Source organism: Nerophis ophidion, linkage group LG12, assembly GCF_033978795.1.
Source record: "Nerophis ophidion isolate RoL-2023_Sa linkage group LG12, RoL_Noph_v1.0, whole genome shotgun sequence".
Classification (NCBI taxonomy): domain Eukaryota; kingdom Metazoa; phylum Chordata; class Actinopteri; order Syngnathiformes; family Syngnathidae; genus Nerophis; species Nerophis ophidion.
In genome coordinates, this window is record NC_084622.1 from 4,134,410 (window position 1) to 4,155,556 (window position 21,147).

Genomic DNA, 21,147 nt, shown 5'->3' on the forward strand with positions numbered 1-21,147 from the left:
CTAAAAGTACTTTTAAACTAAACAAAAACATGATACAAGTGGAATAAAAAAAGTTTGCAGGTGAAATGTAATTTAGAAAAAGTTGCATTGTTGACTAACATAATATTGAATCAAAATCAATGTTTTTATGAATTATTGACCTATCCAAGGCTCCGATTACTTCAAATCAAATATTCCACTTTCACAAATATTTTGTGTGGAAGATTTTGCATGTTTTGTGTGTTTGTCATAAAAAAGGGCAAAAAACAAACAAACAAAAAAGAACATAAAAAAACAAAAAAAAACTTTGAATTGACGGATAGATCTGAGGTTGATGTAGACTCTAGAGACTGAAGTGTTAAATAAATATTGTATGTAAGCCCTGGCACACCATTATCTTCATCAGTGGCCTTGTGGCTAGAGGGTACCGCCTGTCAGGCTTGTCCCTGGCAGTTTGGTATATGTTTTAGTTTTTCCTCTGCATTTGTCTTTGTTTCCTGTCTTTAATTCCTGTCAGCACTCTTATTTTGGTTCTGTTTCCTGTTTGTCTCCCTGAGTGCTGCGTCCCCTCAGCTATGGCTAATTGGCACCTGGCCACACCTGGTGTCAATCAGCCAGCCACAATTTGAACCTGTTTTGTCCTCCAGTCAGATGCTGGATTATTGTCGTGTCGATGTCACCACTACCTGTCTTGTCGCTTGTAGCTTTGTCTACTTCTGTTCACCCGGATCATGCCATAGTTCCGTCGTGTCACAGTAAGTGTTTTTGTTCCTAGCCAAGTTTGTTATCCGCCTCGTGGACGCCTTTTGTTGGTACCCTTTTGGTTTGTTCTTGTTTTAGCGTTTAATTAAATCATGTTTTCTTATGCAATGCCTGCCTCCTTCTCTGCATCTTGGGATTCGTCACAAACTCACTCTGAAACCGCCCTGAGATCGGTAGGTTGCGAGTTCAAACCCCGGCCGAGTCATACCAAAGACTATAAAAACATGGCCCATTACCTCCCTGTTTGGCACGCAGCATCAAGGGTTGGAATTGGGGGGTAAATCACCAAAAATGATTCCCGGGCGCAGCCACCGCTGCTGCTCACTGCTCCCCTCACCTCCCAGGAGGTGATCAAGGCTGATAAGTCAAATGCAGAGAATAATTTTGCCACATCTAGTGTGTGTGTGACAATCATTGGTACTTTAACTGTAATTTAATGACCGGAGGAAAAAAAAATTTGTACACTTTCATACTGAAATAAATACACCTAGAACAGAGGTGCCAACACTTTTTCTGCAGGCGAGCTACTTTTCAATTGACGAACTCGAGGGGATCTACCTCATTTATATATATCATTTATATTTATTTATTTATGAAAGAGACATTTTTGTAAACAAATTAAATTTGTTTAATGATAATACAAGCATGTGTAACACATATAGATGTCTTTCTTTCACAAAGACAAGAATATAAGTTGGTGTATTACCTGATTCTGATGACTTGCATTGATTGGAATCAGACAGTAATGATGATAACGCCCACATTTTCAAATGGAGGAGAAAAAAAGTTGTCCTTTCTGTACAATACCACATGAAAGTGGTTGGTTTTTGGCATCTAATTCATCCAGCTTCCATACAATTTACAAGAAAAACATTGGCGGCAAATTCCGTAGCTTGCTTGATTGACATTCACGGCACCCGAGGGTCTTGTGAGTTGACGCTGGCTGCTGCCAGTTCATTATTATGAAAAAATGACAGAGAGGAAGGCGAGAAACACTTTTTATTTCGCGCCGTCCCTTGCATCAAAACTCTAAAGGCCGACTGCACATTTCCTATCTTCACAATAAAAGCCCTGCTTCATGCTGCCTGCGCTAACAAAATAAGAGTCTCGGAAAGCTGGCGTGCACAAGTGATGTGCACGCCAGCTTTCTGAGGGATCGCTTGTGCACGCCAGTGTTCCGAGACTCTGTATTTAGTTAGCGCAGGCAGCATGAAGCAGGGCTTTTACTGTGAAGAGAGGAAATGTGCAGTCGGCCTTAAGAGTTTTGACGGAAGGGACAGCGTGAAAGTCTGTTGAAATAAAAAGTGTTTCTCGCCTTCCTCTCGGTCATATTTTCATAATAATGATCTTGCAGCAGCCAGCGTCATCTCACAAGACCCTCCGGTACCGTGAATGTCATTTAAGTGACGTCTTGGTGAAGATTGATGATCACTAATTTGAAGGTCTATTTTTTTATAAAGCCTGGCTGGAGATCGACTGACACACCCCCCGCGGTCGACTGGTAGCTCGCAATCGACGTAATGGGCACCCCTGACCTAGAAATTATTAATTGAAAATATTAAAAAAACTACCAACAGCAGTAAAGTTTAGATTCATGAAAGAAAGAAGAACGTGAATAAATGTTTATAACATAATACATTTACAAATGCATAAAAAACTGTTTTCTTTTGTATTATTTTTTAAATGAATTCAGTAATGTTTATGACAATTTGTTTCCAAAATAATGCATACATGTAGCATTTGTTTTCAAATTGGTTACAAAAATGTTACTGTTTTTGGCCCATTTTTATGACTTGGTGGGGTCAACACTGAAACAGGTTCCCGTTATGCACACTGGGTCAGAACCCCAGCTGGGTAAAACTTCCGCTACACACAGCCTCTTGTCGTGAGAAATAACACAATCCAGTGCTGGATTAGTTCAACTTTAAAGTTGAGTTTGACATTTTGAGGTTCAGTTGTAACCTAATATTTAAATTTTACTCATACTGTACTAGATAATTAAACTATGGACTCACAGGTTGCACTGAATTGCTTTTACATCTATGACAGCTAATAGAAGAGGAAGGATGCAAGGGTAAGACAAGCTAATATCCTGGAGATCCATTGTTATTGAGAGGGGAATTGGGAGCGTGTGTGGCGGTGAGGAGGCTAATAAGAGTTCATAGCCAAACTTGCAGCCGAGCGGGACAAAAAAATAAAAATAATAATAATGATATATTTAACAGAAAAGAGACCCTTTGTGGAGAAAATGGTATTCAAAAGAACTGGCATATTTTCCGGAGTAAACGTCGCACCGGCCGAAAATGGATACAGGTGCTGGTCATATTATTAGAATATCATGAAAAAGTTGATTTATTTCATTAATTCTATTTAGAAAGTCAAACTTGTAGAATGTATACATTCATTCCAAACAGACTGATACATTTCAAGTGTTTTTTGCGAAAAAGGAGATGATTATAGCTGACAACCAATGAAAACCCTAAATTCAACATCTCAGAAAATTAGAATATGGTGAAAAGGTCAGATATTGAAGACACCTGGTGCCACACTCTAATTAGCTAACAAACTCAAAACACCTGGAAAAGCCTTTAAATGGTCTCTCGTTTTGATTCTGTATGACACACAATCATGGGGAAGACTCATGACTTGACAACTGTCCAAAAGATGACCATTGATACTTTAAAGAAGGAGGGCAAGACACAAAAGGTCATGCCAAAGAGGTTGGATGTTCCCAGAGCTCTGTGTCCAAGCACATTAAAAGAGAGGCGAAGGGAAGACAAAGATGTGGTAGAAAAAAGTGTACAAGCAAGAGGGATAACCACATCCTGGAGAACATTGTCAAACAAAACCGATTAAAAAATGTGGGGGAGATCCACAAAGAGTGGACTGCAGCTGGAGTCAGTGGTTCAAGAACCACCACGCACCGACGTATGCAAGATATGGGCTTCAGCTGTCGCATTCCTTGTGTAAAGCCACTCTTGAATAAGAGACAACGTTAAAAGTGTCTCGCCTGGGCTCAAGACAAAAAGGACTGGACTGCTGCTGAGTGGTCCAAAGTTATGTTTTCAGATGAAAGTAAATTTTGTATCTCCTTTGGAAATCAAGGTCCCAGAGTCTGGAGGAAGACAGGAGAGGCACAGAATCCACGTTGCTGGAAGTCCAGTGTCAAATTTCCACAATCGGTAATGGTCTGGGGTGCCATGTCATTTGGTGGTGTTGGTCCACTGTGTTTCCTGAGGTCTAGGGTCAATGCAGCAGTCTACCAGGAAGTTTTAGAACACTTTATGCTGCCTGCCGCGGACCAATTTTATGAAGGTGAAGATTTCATTTTCCAACATGACTTGGCACCTGCACACAATGCCAAATCTACCAGTACCTGGTTTAAGGACCATGGTATACTATACATCTAGCGGGTGTATAATATAGCCAAGAGTCATGGATGCATTGGAATTCTGGGTAATTCTTATGTTGCGTTTATAATGTGTTACAGAGCCAATGTTCTCCAGAAATGTGTGTTATTCTTCTTTGGTTGGGGTTCACAGAGTGTGGCGCATATTAGTAAGAGTGGTAAAGTTGTTTATATCACAACCATCAGTGTGTTCTGTATGGCTGTGGAACAAGACCCCTGGTCTACACATAGTAAAAGCAACAAAAAAAACCTCCTCCGCCATTTTGAAAATGACGACAGGGGAAGCGTCACTCATGATGTCACGAATTTGACCAGCCGATAAAAGCAAGCATGCGCTTATAAATTTGGGGAGCGAGTTTTACCCGAGAGTAATTCAAGGCAGGCGCATTTTACATGCCCGGCGGCTATTCAAGGAAATACGGTACATACGTCACACTACTGGAGTATAAATCGCAGTTTTGGGGGAAATTTATTTGATAAAATCCAACACCAAGAATTGACATTTGAAAGGCAATTTGAAATACATAAAGAATAGTGAACAACAGGCTGAATAAGTGTACGTTATATGACGCTTAAATAACCAACTGAGAAGGTGCCTGCTATGTTAACCTAACATATTATGGTAAGAGTCATTCAAATAACTATAACATATAGAACATTCTATACGTTTACCAAACAATCTGTCACTCCTAATCCATAAATCTGATGAAATCTTCTTCCTCGGTGTCGCTTCTAAACAACTCTGCCAACTCCAAAGGTATGCGCCGCTTCCTCTTGTCGTTTTCTGCTGCATATTTCACTACATCCAGCTTGTAATCTGCAGTACATGATTTCCTTTCCGGTTAAATTTTTGTTCAGCCCTTCTGAGTTTTTATAAATTACCGTCAACAATGAAATTATCTATTTTAATAGCTACGGCAGTAGCATATAGCGTATAGCAGTTAGCATTCCATGACCCATAACGCACTTCTGCCATGACCCTCCCCAACCAAATTCTTATCGGTTGATGTGACGATTGCTGACGTGTGTGTGACGATTGCTGACATTTTCCTGGTCTCTTCCGCAAATAAAATAAAAAATATTATTTGATATTGTGTAATCTGCAGTACATGATTTCTTTTTCGGTGACATTTTTGTTCAGCCCTTCTCAGTTTTTATAAGTTACCGCTAACAATGAAATTATCTATTTTAAAAGCTACGGCAGTAGCATATAGCATATAGCATTCCATGATCCACAATTCACTTATGCCATGACCCTCCCCCGCCAAATTCTTATTGGTTGACGTGTATGTGACGATTGCTGACATTTTCTTCGTCTCTTCCGCGAATGAGATGAATAATAATATTTGATATTTTACGGTAATGTGTTAATAATTTCACACATAAGTCGCTACGGAATATATGTCGCACCCCTGGCCAAAGTATGAAAAAAACTGCGACTTATAGTCCAAAAAATACGGTATTTCTTCTGCATGGAGGTGTGCGCCATCAAAAGAAGCGGTTTCTTCATCGTTTCTCAGCATAGACAGGAACGGAAGTGAGTGGCATCAAGTGTGACTGATGGCCATCTGTGTTTGGCAGCCTGCTCGTGAATAACGTCACGTGTATGCAAAAAGACGCAACGTTAGGACGCAACGTAGCTTAGCAACACAGCAAGGCCAGACACAGTATCTCCCAAAAGTACACCCCTCATATTTCAGCAAGAACACATCTTCTCAATTCATTAAGTAGACCTGCATAATATAACCTGCAGAGGCACTTTCGAAAGTCACTTCCAAATTTTGATGTTCGGCGCCGGGGACATGGGCTCTTGAAAATGTGGCCCTCTTCATTATGTACAAAACCCAAAACCAGTGAATTGGAACATTGTGTAAATGGTAAATAAAACAGAATACCATTTAATGATTTAAAAATCCTTCTCAACTTATATTCAATTGAATAAACTGCAAAGAAAATATATTTATTGTTTGAACTGAGAAAATTTTTTTTTGCAAAAAATCATTAACTTAGAATTCAATGGCAGTAACACATTGCAATAAAGTTGTCGCAGGGGTATTTTTACCACTGTGTTACATGGCCTAAACACACTCAGTAAATGTATGGGAACTGAGGAGACCAATTTTTGAAGCTTTTCAGGTAGAATTATTTCCCATTTTTGCTTGATGTACAACTTAAGATGTTCAACAGTCTGGGGTCTCCGGCGTGGTATTTTTGGCTTCATATTGCGCCACACATTTTCAATTGGAGACAGGTCTGGACTACAGACAGGCCAGTCTAAATCCTGCACTCTTTTACTATGAAGCCACGCGGTTGTAACACGTGTCTTGGCATTGTCTAGCTGAAATAAGCAGGGGTGTCCATGATAACGTTACTTGGAAGGCAATATACGTTGGTCCAAAACCTGTATGCACCTTTCAGCATTAATGGTGCCTTCACGGATGTTTAAGTTACCCATGCTTTGGGCACTAATACACCCCCATACCATCACAGATGCTGGGTTTTCAACTTTGGGCCTAGAACAATCCGTAGGGTTTTTTTCCTCTTTGTTTCGGAGGACACGACGTCCACAGTTTCCAAAAACAATTTGAAATGTAGACTCGTCCGACCACAGAACACTTCACCACTTTGCATCAGTCCATTTTAGATGAGCTCAAGCCCAGCGAAGCCTGCGGCATTTCGGGGTGTTGTTGATAAATGCCTTTCGCTTTGCATTGTAGAGTTTTAACTTGCACTTAAGGATGTAGAGACAAACAGTAGTTACTGACAGTGGTTTACTGAAGTGTTCCTGAGCCCATGTGGTGATATCCTTTACACACAGTTTTTACTTTTTGATGCAGTACCGCCTGAAGAAATACCTGCAGTGATTTCTCCAGATTCTCTGAACCTTTTGATGATGTTACAGACCTTCGATGGTGAAATCCCTAAATTCCTTGTATTAGCTCGTTGAGAAATGTTGTTCTTAAACTGTTGGACAATTTGCACATGCATTTGTTCACTAAGTGGTGACCTTCGCCCCATCCTTGTTTGTGGATGACTGAGCATTCCATGGAAGTTGCTTTTATACCCAATCATGGCACCCACCTGTTTCCAGTTAGCCTGTTTACCTGTGGGATGTACCAAATAAGTGTTTGATGAGCACTCCTCAACTTTATCAGTTTGTTTGCCACTTGTGCCAGCTTTTTTGAAACATGTTGCAGGCATCAAATTCCAATTGAGCTAATATTTGCAAGAAAAAACTAAGTTTTCCAGTTCGAACGTTAAGTATCTTGTCTGTGCAGTCTACTCAATTGAATATAGGTTGAAAAGGATTTGCAAATCATTGTATTCTGTTTTTATTTACCATTTATACAACTACACTGGTTTTGGGTTTTGTAGGTGAATAGCTCCGTTTTAGTCCCTTGAGAAGAACCAATAACATATTTGCAGAAATGTGAGAGGTGTGTGTACAGTATGTGTGTGTCGGGGGGGTAACAAGGGGGTGAAGGTGCTCCACTCACGCTGACACTCCTTGCAGCAGGCGCCCTTCACGTAGGCCGGCAACGTGCCCGCCGGGCACTGAGCAGGTGGGCAAGAGATGGCCTCGCATTGCACCGTTCCGTTCTGGAGAGGAGAAAGAAAGCGAAGGAGCGATGAAGTGCAGACCTTCTTGACCTGTTATTGATTTTTTTGTAGCCAGACGCTGATTTGTTTGTGCAGCGTACGAATACGAGAACTGTTCCTATGATTGTGATACCACTCTATTCCTAACCAGCAGTTCCTTAAATAGTGTTCCTCCTCTTTCAGATATGCCACAAATAAAAATACATGCTAATATGTGGCAGTGAGTGACCCTCCATTCCCATTGAAGTGACAATCCTGGTGTGTGGCTCCGTCCTTACACAAGCACAGTAAAGGCCCCCTCTGAAATAAATGCCTTACTTCACATGCACATTGCATAGAGGAGCTAATTCAGGGGTGTCCAAACCTTTTCTCTTTCAGAGCCGCAAACAGAAAAAAATTGAAGAATGCGAGACCACTTTGATACATTTTTGTTCATTGAAGAGAATGAAAGCATACCAAAAAAAAGGTGATGTAACACAGTGGTGAACATGCCCTTTCCCAACTACTTTGGCATGTGTTGCAGCCATGAAATTCTAAGTTAATGATTATTTGCAAAAAATAAAAAATAAAGTTTATGAGTTTGAACATCAAATATGTTGTCTTTGTAGCATATTCAACTGAATATGGGTTGAAAAGGATTTGCAAATCATTGTATTCTGTTTATATTTACATAACACAATTTCCCAACTCATTGTCAGGACTTTGACTTGGATTTGTTTTGCTTCTACGACGCAGAAGGAATTTGGGACGAGCCAGGCGTAAATTAAGGTACATGTTTATTGATTAATAAACAAACAGACTAAAACAAAATGCAAACAAATGGCGCGCTCCAGGGCGGAAAACTTGGCTATGAAACAAAAGACTAGAACCGAGGCTATAACTATAAACATGAAACCAAGACACTTGCTCAATGAACTATAAACAAAAACAGCACGATGGCATGGCTATATACAAACGAAACAAAAGATACTATCTATGGTGCAAAACAAACCAAAAACTTGGACTGAGGCATTAATACAAACAAAAATCTTACGTGGCGTGGTCAAAACAATTAGGAGCGTGGCAAGGCATGAAGGTAGGCAAGGCAAGGTAGGTGCGTGGTCATCAGGGTTCGATGCAAAGTCCGGTAGGTAAAACAAATTTCCCCGGACGAGGACAGGGACAGAATGGCTTAAATAATGACTATGATGATTAGTGACAGGTGTGAGGCTGAGGACAGGGGTGTGACTTGGGGAACAGGTGGAAACTAATGAGTATCTAGGGAAACAAATAAAACTAGGAAGTGCAAAACGGGAAACAAGACTCCAAAAACAAAACATAAACATGATCAAACATAAACCTGAATAACAGGCATGACACTCATAAGGAAACGGGGTTTATATACAATCAATAAATGCTAAACTATCTGAAGAAAACATTTACATCTTAACTTTGTATCATTGGTAAAATAGTGTCTTATTATTATTTATCTCCAAAACGTATCATATCTTGGAAGAAATGTGTCGACATGTTGATCATGGCAAGACACACAGAAATCTTCAAAGACCATATCAAGTAGGACAATGGTCGTTGACCATTTTGGTTTTCAGTAGAGATGTCCGATAATATAGGCCTGCCGACAATATCGGCCGATAAATGCTTTAAAATGTAATATCGGAAATTATCGGTATCGGTTTCAAAAAGGAAAATTAAGGACTTATTAAAACGCCGCTGTACGGAGCGGCATATACCCGGTAAAACACAAACGCTTGATGACCTCATCAAACCGCCGCGAACGAAGCATAACAACAACAAGAGTGTGTTGTTGCCGGTGCTGTAGCTGTGGCTAACAAGCCAGCTCGCTCGGTGACTGACTAACGATACCATGTCTATGGTTTGGGATTATTTTAAAGTGTGTCTGACGGATTAAAAACTGGTAATTTGCAATGACTGCAAAAAGTTGGTTATGCGAGAAGGAACCAAAACGTCTTCCTTTAATACGAGCAATTTTATCTCCCATCTCTTCAAGAATCATTATATTCTATTCTATTCCATCTATTCAGTCATAAGGAGATACACGATGAATACAAGCAAAAGATGGATGAAAAGCAAACAGCGAAAAAAAGTAGTACCACACAGTCGCTAAAAGACTCCGCCGAGAAAAAAATACGACAAAAACCACCCCAAGGCGAAAGCCTACACAGTATGGCAAAAGCTACGGTGGAGTTTGGTGTGGATAGTCTGCCCTGCATGGCGCACACTTTGCAGCTTGCAATGAACGGAGCTGCCCTGTCTCAACGCAGCATTTCAGAAACTCTGACTGACTGGTAGGCCACTTCAAGCACTCACCACTAGCTTGCAGCACATTTTTATTAGTCCTACGAATACGTTAGAGCAGGGCAGATTGAGCCCAGTTTATAATTTCCTGTTTTACAGTATACCAGGCAGTTTTGCACTAAAGGAGGACTATGTTACTGTGTACTTTATTCATTTAGTATACTCTGGACTACAGCTGTGTGCCTTCATTTTTTTTGTAGCTGTTGTTCTGCGGCATGTTAAAAGAAAATAAAAAAAATAATGCACTTTGTAAAAGTCAATGTATAGTATTTCCCATAGTTGTAGTGGGTATCAGGATTATCTCCGGGAGAGTATGTCCCAAATTCAAAGCTGCTGTTTTGAGGCATGTTGGGACTTTTTTCCATAACTTGAGTTGATTTATCTTGGAAAACCTTGTTACTTTGTTTAATGCATCCAGCGGGGCATCACATCAAAATGAGGCACAATAATGTGTTAATTCCACGACTGTATATATCGGTATCGGTTGATATCGGAATCGGTAATCAAGAATTGGACAATATCGGATATCGTCAAAAAAGTGTCATGATCCGTGGTCCGGATCATGTTTTTGTGTTATTTCTGTTAGTTTGGACTCCCTTTGTTGTTTGTGCACCTTGTGAGTTAGTTTGGTCACCATGGTAACTTATTATTTTCACCTGCCGTGGGTTCCAGACGCACACCTGTTTTTGTTAATTACTTTCTTATTTAAGCCTGCCTTCTCCCGTCAGTTGGTCTTGGTCCTTTGTTTGCGGTAGGCAACCATCACGTTGATGTATCCGGTTCCTGTTTCCGTGCTGAGTACTAGCCTAAGCTTCCCGTGCGTTCGGCACGCTTTTTCTTTTCTTTGTTTCTGTCTGTTTTGTACAGAGTGTTATTTATTAAATCATTACCTACCTTTACGTTTTTGTCCGGAGTGTCCATGTTTGCACTGGAGGAACGATCCCGCATTAAAATGCGACCCACACGTGGCAAAAAGCCATTATCGGACAGCCTTAGTTTTGACTTTTACAAAGTGGATTATTATCATCTTTTTAAATATATATATCCATCCATCCATCTTCTTCCGCTTATCCGAGGTCGGGTCGCGGGGGCAACAGCCGAAGCAGGGAAACTCAGACTTCCCTCTCCCCAGCCACTTCGTCCAGCTCTTCCCGGGGGATCCCGAGGCGTTCCCAGGCCAGCCGGGACACATAGTCTTCCCAACGTGTCCTGGGTCTTCCCCGTGGCCTCTTACCGATTGGACGTGCCCTAAACACCTCCCTAGGGAGGCATTCGGGTGGCATCCTGACCAGATGCCCAAACCACCTCATCTGGCTCCTCTCGATGTGGAGGAGCAGCGGCTTTACTCGGATGGCAGAGCTTCTCACCCTATCCCTAAGGGAGAGCCCCGCCACACGGCGGGAGGAAACTCATTTCAGCCGCTTGTACCCGTGATCTTATCCTTTCGGTCATGACCCAAAGCTCATGACCATAGGTGAGGGTGGGAACGTAGATCGACCGGTAAATTGAGAGCTTTGCCTTCCGGCTCAGCTCCTTCTTCACCACAACGGATAGGTACAACGTCCGCATTACTGAAGACGCCGCACCGATCCGCCTGTCGATCTCACGATCCACTCTTCCCTCACTCATGAACAAGACTCCTAGGTACTTCAACTCCTCCACTTGGGGCAGGGTTTCCTCCCCAACCCGGAGATGGCACTCCACCCTTTTCCGGGCGAGAACCATGGACTCGGACTTGGAGGTGCTGATTCTCATTCCGGTCGCTTCACACTCGGCTGCAAACTGATCCAGTGAGAGCTGAAGATCCCGGTCAGATGAAGCCATCAGGACCACATCATCTGCAAAAAGCAGAGACCTAATCCTGCGGTCACCAAACCGGAACCCCTCAACGCCTTGACTGCGCCTAGAAATTCTGTCCATAAAAGTTATGAACAGAATCGGTGACAAAGGACAGCCTTGGCGGAGTCCAACCCTCACTAGAAATGTGTTCGACTTACTGCCGGCAATGCGGACCAAACTCTGGCACTGATCGTACAGGGAGCGGACCGCCACAATAAGACAGTCCGATACCCCATACTCTCTGAGCACTCCCCACAGGACTTCCCGAGGGACACGGTCGAATGCCTTCTCCAAGTCCACAAAGCAAATGTAGACTGGTTGGGCAAACTCCCATGCACCCTCAAGAACCCTGCCGAGAGTATAGAGCTTGTCCACAGTTCCACGACCAGGACGAAAACCACACTGTTCCTCCTGAATCCGAGGTTTGACTATCCGGCGTAGCCTCCTCTCCAGTACACCTGAATAAACCTTACCGGGAAGGCTGAGGAGTGTGATCCCACGATAGTTGGAACACACCCTCCGGTCCCCCTTCTTAAAGAGAGGAACCACCACCCCGATCCAGAGGTACTGCCCCCGATGTCCACAAATATATACATTTGCCTCAAAACAACAGCTACAAAAACAATTTAGGCACAAAGCTTCAGTCCAGAGTATACTAGATCATTATTGCCAACCTGGAGACCTCCGGGGGGAGTTTGTCATGTTTTGTGGTCATGGTTTGTTTAGTTGTGTTATGTTACTTCAAGATTCCATTAGTTCCTGTTTTTTCACTCCCTTGTTTTGTTTCCATGACAACTCATTGGTTGTACTCTATACTCTACACTCTGTTTCGTGCTCGTTTCAAGCGCTATATCAGGGGTCTCAAACTCACTTCACCTGAGGGCCAGTGGATGCAGAATCTGAGTGAGACTGAAAATATTTCCTAAAAAGTAATGTTGCATACTTTACTAGTCTAGTTGTATAATGACGTTTCAAATTGTATCCCTTGTGCACCGCAACTTTCTCTGTGCAAATAAGACAGGGTGCCCCTGTGCTCAACAAAGAAATATTGCATCTCCCACTTTTCCTGGAATTGTCTTTGCTCATCACAAACCTTTCTCTTCACTGCAAGCTTTGAAAAAGACATGTTTGGAGTTCAGGAATATACAAACCCAGTTTCCATATGAGTTGGAAAATTGTGTTGGATGTAGATATAAACAGAATACAATAATTTGCAAATCCTTTTCAACCCATATTCAATTGAATGTACTACAAAGACAAGATATTTGATGTTCAAACTCATAAACTTTTTTTTTTTGCGAATAATAATTAACTTAGAATTTAATAGCTGCAATACGTGCCAAAGTAGTTGGGAAAGGGCATGTTCACCACTGTGTTACATCACCTTTTCTTTTAAAGGGGAACATTATTACCAGACCTATGTAAGCGTCAATATATACCTTGATGGTGCAGAAAAAAGACCAGATATTTTTTTAACCGATTTCCGAACTCTAAATGGGTGAATTTTGGCAAATTAAACGCCTTTCTGTTTATCGCTCTGAATGCGATGACGTCAGAACGTGACGTCACCGAGGTAATACAGCCGCCATTTTCATTTTCTACACATTACACACACGGGTCTCAGATCTGTTATTTTCCGTTTTTTCGACTATTTTTTGGAACCTTGGAGACATCATGCCTCGTTGGTGTGTTGTCGGAGGGTGTAACAACACTAACAGGGAGGGTTTCAAGTTGCACCGAAGATGCGAAAGTGTCTGCCGCCAGACCCCCATTGAATGTGCTGTAGTGTCTTCACATTTGACCAGCGATGACAGACATGGCACAGAGATGTATGGATAACCTGCAGATGCATTTGCAACGATAAAGTCAATGCAATCACAAAGGTGAGTTTTGTTGATGTTGTTGACTTATGTGCTAATCAGACATTTTTGGTTGTGGCGTGACTGCCAGCTATTCGATGCTAACATGCTACGCTAATCGATGCTAACATGCTATTTACCAGTGGTGCTAAGGCAGACATGGCACAGAGATGTATGGATAACCTGCAGATGCATTTGCAACGATAAAGTCAACAGAATCACAAAGGTGAGTTTTGTTGTTGACTTATGTGCTAATCAGACATATTTGGTTGCGGCGTGACTGCCAGCTAATCAATGCTAACATGCTATGGTAATCGATGCTAACATGCTACGCTAATCGATGCTAACATGCTACGCTAATCGATGCTAACATGCTATTTACCAGCGATGACAGACATGACACAGAGATGTATGGATAACCTGCAGATGCATTTGCAACGATAAAGTCAACGAAATCACATAGGTGAGTTTTGTTGATGTTGACTTATGTGCTAATCAGACATATTTGGTCGCGGCGTGACTGCCAGCTAATCGATGCTAATATGCTATTTAACGGGGTGCTAAAGCAGACATGGCACAGAGATGTATGGATAACCTGCAGATGCATTTGCAACTATATTACGTTTCCTTCCACCCACATTTAATGCGAAAAAAACACTTACCAATCCATGGATTTAAGTTTGTCCATTATCACAAAATGCGAAAGTCCTGATCGTTTGGTCCGCACATTTTATCGGCGATGCAAACGCAACTCTTCGGCCATGCTATGGCTATGAATAGCGTCAATAGCTATTCGCTCAATAGCTTCAGTTTCTTCTTCAATACTTTCATACTCCAACCATCTGTTTCACGGCGGTATAGCTTGGTTGGTAGAGCGGCCGTGCCAGCAACTTGAGGGCTGCGGGTTCGATTCCCGCTTCCGCCATCCAAGTTAATGCCGTTGTGTCCTTGGGCAAGACACTTTACCCACCTGCTCCCAGTGCCACCCACAATGGTTTAATTGTAACTTAGATATTGGGTTTCACTATGTAAAGCGCTTTGAGTCACTTGAGGAAAAAGCGCTATATAAATATAATTCACTTCACTTCACTTCACTTCACTTCAATACATGCGTAATCTGTTGAATCGCTTAAGCCGTTGAAATCCGAGCTAATGTCGCTATATCTTGCTGTGGTATTCCCATCGTTTGTTTACATTGGCAGCACTGTATGACGTCTCAGGGAAATGGATAGTGGTTTCGAAGATAGCGAAAATAAGGCACTTTAAAGCTTTATTTAGGGATATTCCGGGACCGGTAAAATTTTGAAAAAAAATTCAAAAAATACAACAAGCCACTGGGAACTGATTTTTATTGTTTTTAACCCTTTTGAAATTGTGATACTGTTCCCCGTTAACAACATTCAATAAACGTTTGGGAAGTGAGGAAACTAATTAATGAAGCTGAAAGTGGAATTCTTTCCCATTCTTATTTTATGTAGAGCTTTAGTTGTTCAACAGTCCGGGGTCTCCACTATCGTATTTTACACTTTATAATGCGCCACACATTTTCCGTGGGAGACAGGTCTGGACTGCAGGCAGGCCAGGAAAGTACCCGTACTCTTTTTTTTTTTATGAAGCCACGCTGTTGTAACACTTGCTGAAATAAGCAGGGGCGTCCATGATAACGTTGCTTGGATGACAACATATGTTGCTCCAAAACCTGTATGGACCTTTCAGCATTAATGGTGCCTTCACAGATGTGTAAGTTACCCATGCCTTGGGCACTAATACACCCTCATACCATCACAGATGCTGGCTTTTGAACTTTGCGCCTATAACAATCCGAATGGTTATTTTCCTCTTTGTTCTGGAGGACACCACGTCCTCTGTTTCCAAATATAATTTGAAATGTGGACTTGTCAGACCACAGAACACCTTTCCACTTTGCATCAGTCCATCTTAGGTGAGCTCAGCTAGCTGGCGGCGTTTCAGGCTATTGTTGATCAATGGGTTTGGCTTTGCATAGTAGAGTTTCAACTTGCACTTACAGATGTAGCGACCAACTGTAGTTACTGACAGTGGTTTTATGAAGTGTTCCTGAGCCCATGTGGTGATATCCTTTACACACCTATGTCGGTTTTTGATGCAGTACCGCCTGAGGGATCAAAAGTCCGTAATATCATCGCTTATGTGCAGTGATTTCTCCAGATTCTCTGAACTTTTTGATGATTTTATAAACCGTAGATGGTAAAATCCCTAAATTCCTCTCAATAGCTCGTTGAGAAATGTTGTTCTAAAACTATTCGACAATTTGCTTACAAAGTGGTGACCCTCGCCCCATCCTTGTTTGTGAATGACTTATCATTTCATGGAAGCTGCTTTTATACCCAATCAAGGCACCCACCTGTTCCCAATTAGCCTGCACACCTGTGGGATGTTCCATATAAGAGTTTGATGAGCATTCCTCAACTTTATCAGTATTTATTTCCACCTTTCCCAACCTCTTTGTTACATGTTGCTGGCATTAAAATTCTAAAGTTAATGATTATTTGCACACACCAAAAAATGTTTATCAGTTTGAACATCAAATATGTTGTCTTTGTAGCATATTCAACTGAATATGGGTTGAAAATGATTTGCAAATCATTGTATTCCGTTTATATTTACATCTAACACAATCTCCCAACTGATATGGAAACGGGGTTTGTATTTGTATTCAACCGACTCACGGAGAATAATGTTATTTCCGCAATGTCGTTCCGCTTTTCCTCCCTGATAATAGCCGGGAAAGTACCGGGTTAGCGAGCGTAAAAAAGTGACGGCTCCCGGAATGTTATCCGGCGTCATACAGAAATATATGTAGTGTTCATCGTGTGAGGCAATGTAAATTAAACAATAAAAAAAACAATAACGGTTTGAATTGGTCTAGGTCAGGGGTCACCAACCTTTTTGAAACCAAGAGCTACTTCTTGGGTACTGATTAATGTGAAGGGCTACCAGTTTGATACACACTTAAATAAATTGCCGGAAATAGCCAATTTGCTCAATTTACCTTTAATAAATATAAATATACAATCGGGCGGAAGGCGGGGTACACCCTGGACAAGTTGCCACCTCATCGCAGGGCCAACACAGATAGACAGACAACATTCACACTCACATTCACACACTAGGGCCAATTTAGTGTTGCCAATCAACCTATCCCCAGGTGCATGTCTTTGGAGGTGGGAGGAAGCCGGAGTACCCGGAGATAGGCGCCAGCGCCCCCCGCGACCCCGAAAGGGAATAAGCGGTAGAAAATGGATGGATGGATGGAAATATATATATATATATATATATATATATATATATATATATATATATATATATATATATATATATATATATAAAATTGGTATTTCTGTCTGTCATTATGTCGTAATTTTTTTTTCCTTTTACGGAAGGTTTTTTGTAGAGAATAAATGATGAAAAAAACACTTAATTGAAAGAGGAGAAAACAGGGGAAAAAAAAGAAAATTACATTTTGAAACATAGTTTATCTTCAATTTCGACTGTTTGAAATTCAAAATTCAACCGAAAAAAAAAAGAGAAAAACTAGCTAATTCAAATTTTTTTGAAAGAATTAAAAAAATAATTTATGGATCATCATTAGTAATTTTTCCTGATTAAGATACATTTTAGAATAAGAAGCAAAGTAAAAAAATAAATGAATTTATTTAAACAAGTGAAGACCAAGTCTTTAAAATATTTTTTGGGATTTTGAAATTCCTTTTGAGTTTTGTCCCTCTTAGAATTAAAAATGTCGAGCAAAGCGAGACCAGGTTGCTAGTAAATAAATATAATTTAAAAAATAGAGGCAGCTCACTGGTAAGTGCTGCTATTTGAGCTATTTTTAGAACAGGCCAGCGGGCGACTCATCTGGTCCTTACGGGCTACCTGGTGCCCGCGGGCACCGCGTTGGTGAACCCTGGTCCAGGTTATCAGGGACTGTTATTACTAACGGACAGGTGTCGCGGTGTGACTGCAGCCAGGCATGTAAGATAACCCTCGTCTCCATGGCAACGTATATGTCGCTTTCACTCATTTGCCGCTTTTCCACTAACGCAGGGGTAGGCAACCCACAAGGTTGAAAGAGCCATTTTGGACTCAAATAACACAACGCTGTCAAGCGGCATTCATAGAAAACTCGCGGGCCGCACTAACAATAAACTTTAATAATAGGGTGGGGGCCGCAATTGGTTATATACGCTACCGAATTTTCGGACTATAAGTCGCAATTTTTTTCATAGTTGACTTATACTCAGGAGCCACTTATGTATGAAGTTATTTACACATTTCCGTAAAATATCAAATAATATTTTTTTGCTCATTCACCTAAGAGACTAGACCAGTGGTTCTTAACCTGGGTTCGATCGAACTCTAGGGGTTCGGTGAGTCGGCCTCAGGGGTTCGGCAGAGCCTCCGCCACGAAAGTATAGACACATCCGAATTATCAAGTAAATAAAACTTTCTCCCTGTCGGCTTATTATGGATACCCCCAAACAATGTTTCCTTCCTTTTTCAATCAATAATTGATTGATTGATTGAAACTTTTACTAGCAGTTTGCGAAGAAAGAGAATACATTATATGAAACAGTACAGTTTACACCAGGGGTGCCCACACTTTTTCTGCAGGCGAGCTACTTTTCAATTGACCAACTCGAGGGGATCTACCTCATTTATATATATCATTTATATTTATTTATTTATGAAAGACATTTTTGTAAACAAGTTAAATGTGTTTAATGATAATACAAGCATGTGTAACACATATAGATGTCTTTCTTTCACGGAGACAAGAATATAAGTTGGTGAATTACCTGATTCTGATGACTTGCATTGATTGGAATCAGACAGTAATGATGATAACGCCGACATTTTCAAATGGAGGAGAAAAAAAGTTGTCCTTTCTGTACAATACCACATGAAAGTGGTTGGTTTTTGGCATCTAATTCATCCAGCTTCCATTCACTTTGCAAGAAAAACATGGCGGCAAATTCCGTAGCTTGCTTGATTGACATTCACGGCACCCGAGGGTCTTGTGAGATGACGCTGGCTGCTGCCAGTTCATTATTATGAAAAAATGACAGAGAGGAAGGCGAGAAACACTTTTTATTTCAACAGACTTTCGCGCCGTCCCTTCCGTCAAAACTCTAAAGGCCGACTGCACATTTCCTATCTTCACAATAAAAGCCCTGCTTCATGCTGCCTGCGCTAACAAAATAAGAGTCTCGGAAAACTGGCGTGCACGAGCGATCCCTCAGAAAGCTGGCGTGCACATCACTTGTGCACGCCAGTTTTCCGAGACTTTGTATTTAGTTAGCGCAGGCAGCATGAAGCAGGGCTTTTATTGTGAAGATAGGAAATGTGCAGTCGGCCTTTGGAGTTTTGACGGAAGGTACGGCGCGAGAGTCTGTTGAAATAAAAAGTGTTTCTCGCCTTCCTCTCGGTCATATTTTCATAATAATGATCTTGCAGCAGCCAGCGTCATCTCACAAGACCCTCCGGTACCGTGAATGTCATTTAAGTGACGTCTTGGTGAAGATTGATGATCACTAATTTTTAGGTCTATTTTTTTTAAAAGCCTGGCTGGAGATCGACTGACACCCCCCCCCCCGGTCGACTGGTAGTTCGCGATCGACGTAATGGGCACCCCTGATATAGACACATCCGAATTATCAAGTAAATAAAACTTTCTCCCTGTCGGCTTATTATGGATACCCCCAAACAATGTTCCCTCTAATTTTAATTGATTGATTGATTGAAACTTTTACTAGCAGTTTGCAAAGAAAGAGAATACATTATATGAAACAGTAGTTTACACTGTACAGTACATATTCTGTACAATTGACCACTAAATGGTAACACCAGAATAGGTTTTTCAACTTGTTTAAGTCGGGGTCCACATTAATCAATTTATGGTAATGTGTGTAAGGTGTGTAATTTGTTGTGAAATCATGCACTGTTTTGTTTTTTTTCTGTGAACAAGGTGATGTCATGCACGGTTCATGTTGTGCACCAATAAAAAAACCATAAGTTTTTCTTGAGGAACTCAAAGTAAAGCCGCAGCTCCTCCACATCGAGAGGAGCCAGATGAGGTGGTTCGGGCATCTGGTCAGGATGCCACCCAAACGCCTCCCGAGGGAGGTGTTTAGGGCCAACCAACCGGTAGGAGGCCACGGGGAAGAACCAGGACACTTTTGGGAAGACTATGGGCTGGCCTGGGAACGCCTCGGGATCCCCCGGGAAGAGCTAGTTAAAGTGGCTGGGGAGAGGGAAGTCTGGGCTTCCCTGCTTAGGCTGCTGCCCCTGCGACCCGACCTCGGATAAGCGGAAGAAGATGGATGGATTAAGTTTGTCTTGAATTTGAAAAAAAAAAAACATTTTATTTTTCACTAAAGGAGGGTTCGGTGAATGCGGATATGAAACTGGTGGGGTTCGGTACTGTCACGCCAAATTTCTTTCCCCTACAAAAACCTCCCCCCGCCCCCATTTAATACAGACGTTTTTTTAACGCTATATGATAAAAATATAACGTTATATAATGAAAATACAGATGTTTTGTTAACGTTATATTATAAAAAATATTAAAAAATTTAAAAAACAATATAAAAAACACAAGCTATGTGATGACGTAAGAGGAAACGTGAGGAAATGTAACCCCGCAAGTAAAAGCGTCATCCGATAGCTTGTGTTTGTAAATAGTTTTTTGTATTTTATTTTTTATAATATAGCGTTAACAAAACGTCTGTATTTTTATTATATAGTGTTGTAAATGGGGGAAGGTTTTTGTTGGGGAGAAGAAATTTGGCGTGACAGCACCTCCAACAAGGTTAAAGGGGAACATTATCACAATTTCAAAAGGGTTAAAAACAATAAAAATCAGTTCCCAGTGGCTTGTTGTATTTTTTGAAGTTTTTTTCTAAATTTTACCGGTCACGGAATATCCCTAAATAAAGCTTTAAAGTGCCTTATTTTCACTATCTTCGAAACCATTTCCCTGTGACGTCATACAGTGCTGCCAATACAAACAACATGGCGGTTACCACAGCAAGATATAGCGACATTAGCTCGGATTTTAGCGGCTTAAGCGATTCAACAGATTACGCATGTATTGAAACAGATGGTCGGAGTATGGAGGCAGATAGCAAAAACGAAATTGAAGAAGAAACTGAAGCTATTGAGCGAATAGCTATTGACGCTATTCGGCTATAGCATGGGTGTACCTAATGAAGTGGCCCATAGCATGGCTGCCTTATTAGCATCGCCGGTAAAATGTGCGGACCAAACGATCAGGACTTTCGCATCTTGTGACACTGGAGCAACTTAAATCCGTCGATTGGTAAGTGTTTGTTTCGCATTAAA

The 21,147-nt window shown here is 41.3% G+C and overlaps 1 protein-coding gene across 1 annotated transcript in view; it reads right to left on the reverse strand.

The window, feature by feature from the left end:
• The window catches only part of LOC133562902 (protein kinase C-binding protein NELL2-like), a 382,068-nt gene that overhangs the window by 344,030 nt on the left and 16,891 nt on the right, over positions 1–21,147 (reverse strand). Inside the window, exon 3 of the mRNA XM_061916727.1 lies at positions 7,648–7,750. Within this exon, the coding sequence (XP_061772711.1) occupies positions 7,648–7,750 (103 nt within the window). The remainder of the gene's footprint in view (positions 1–7,647; positions 7,751–21,147) is intronic.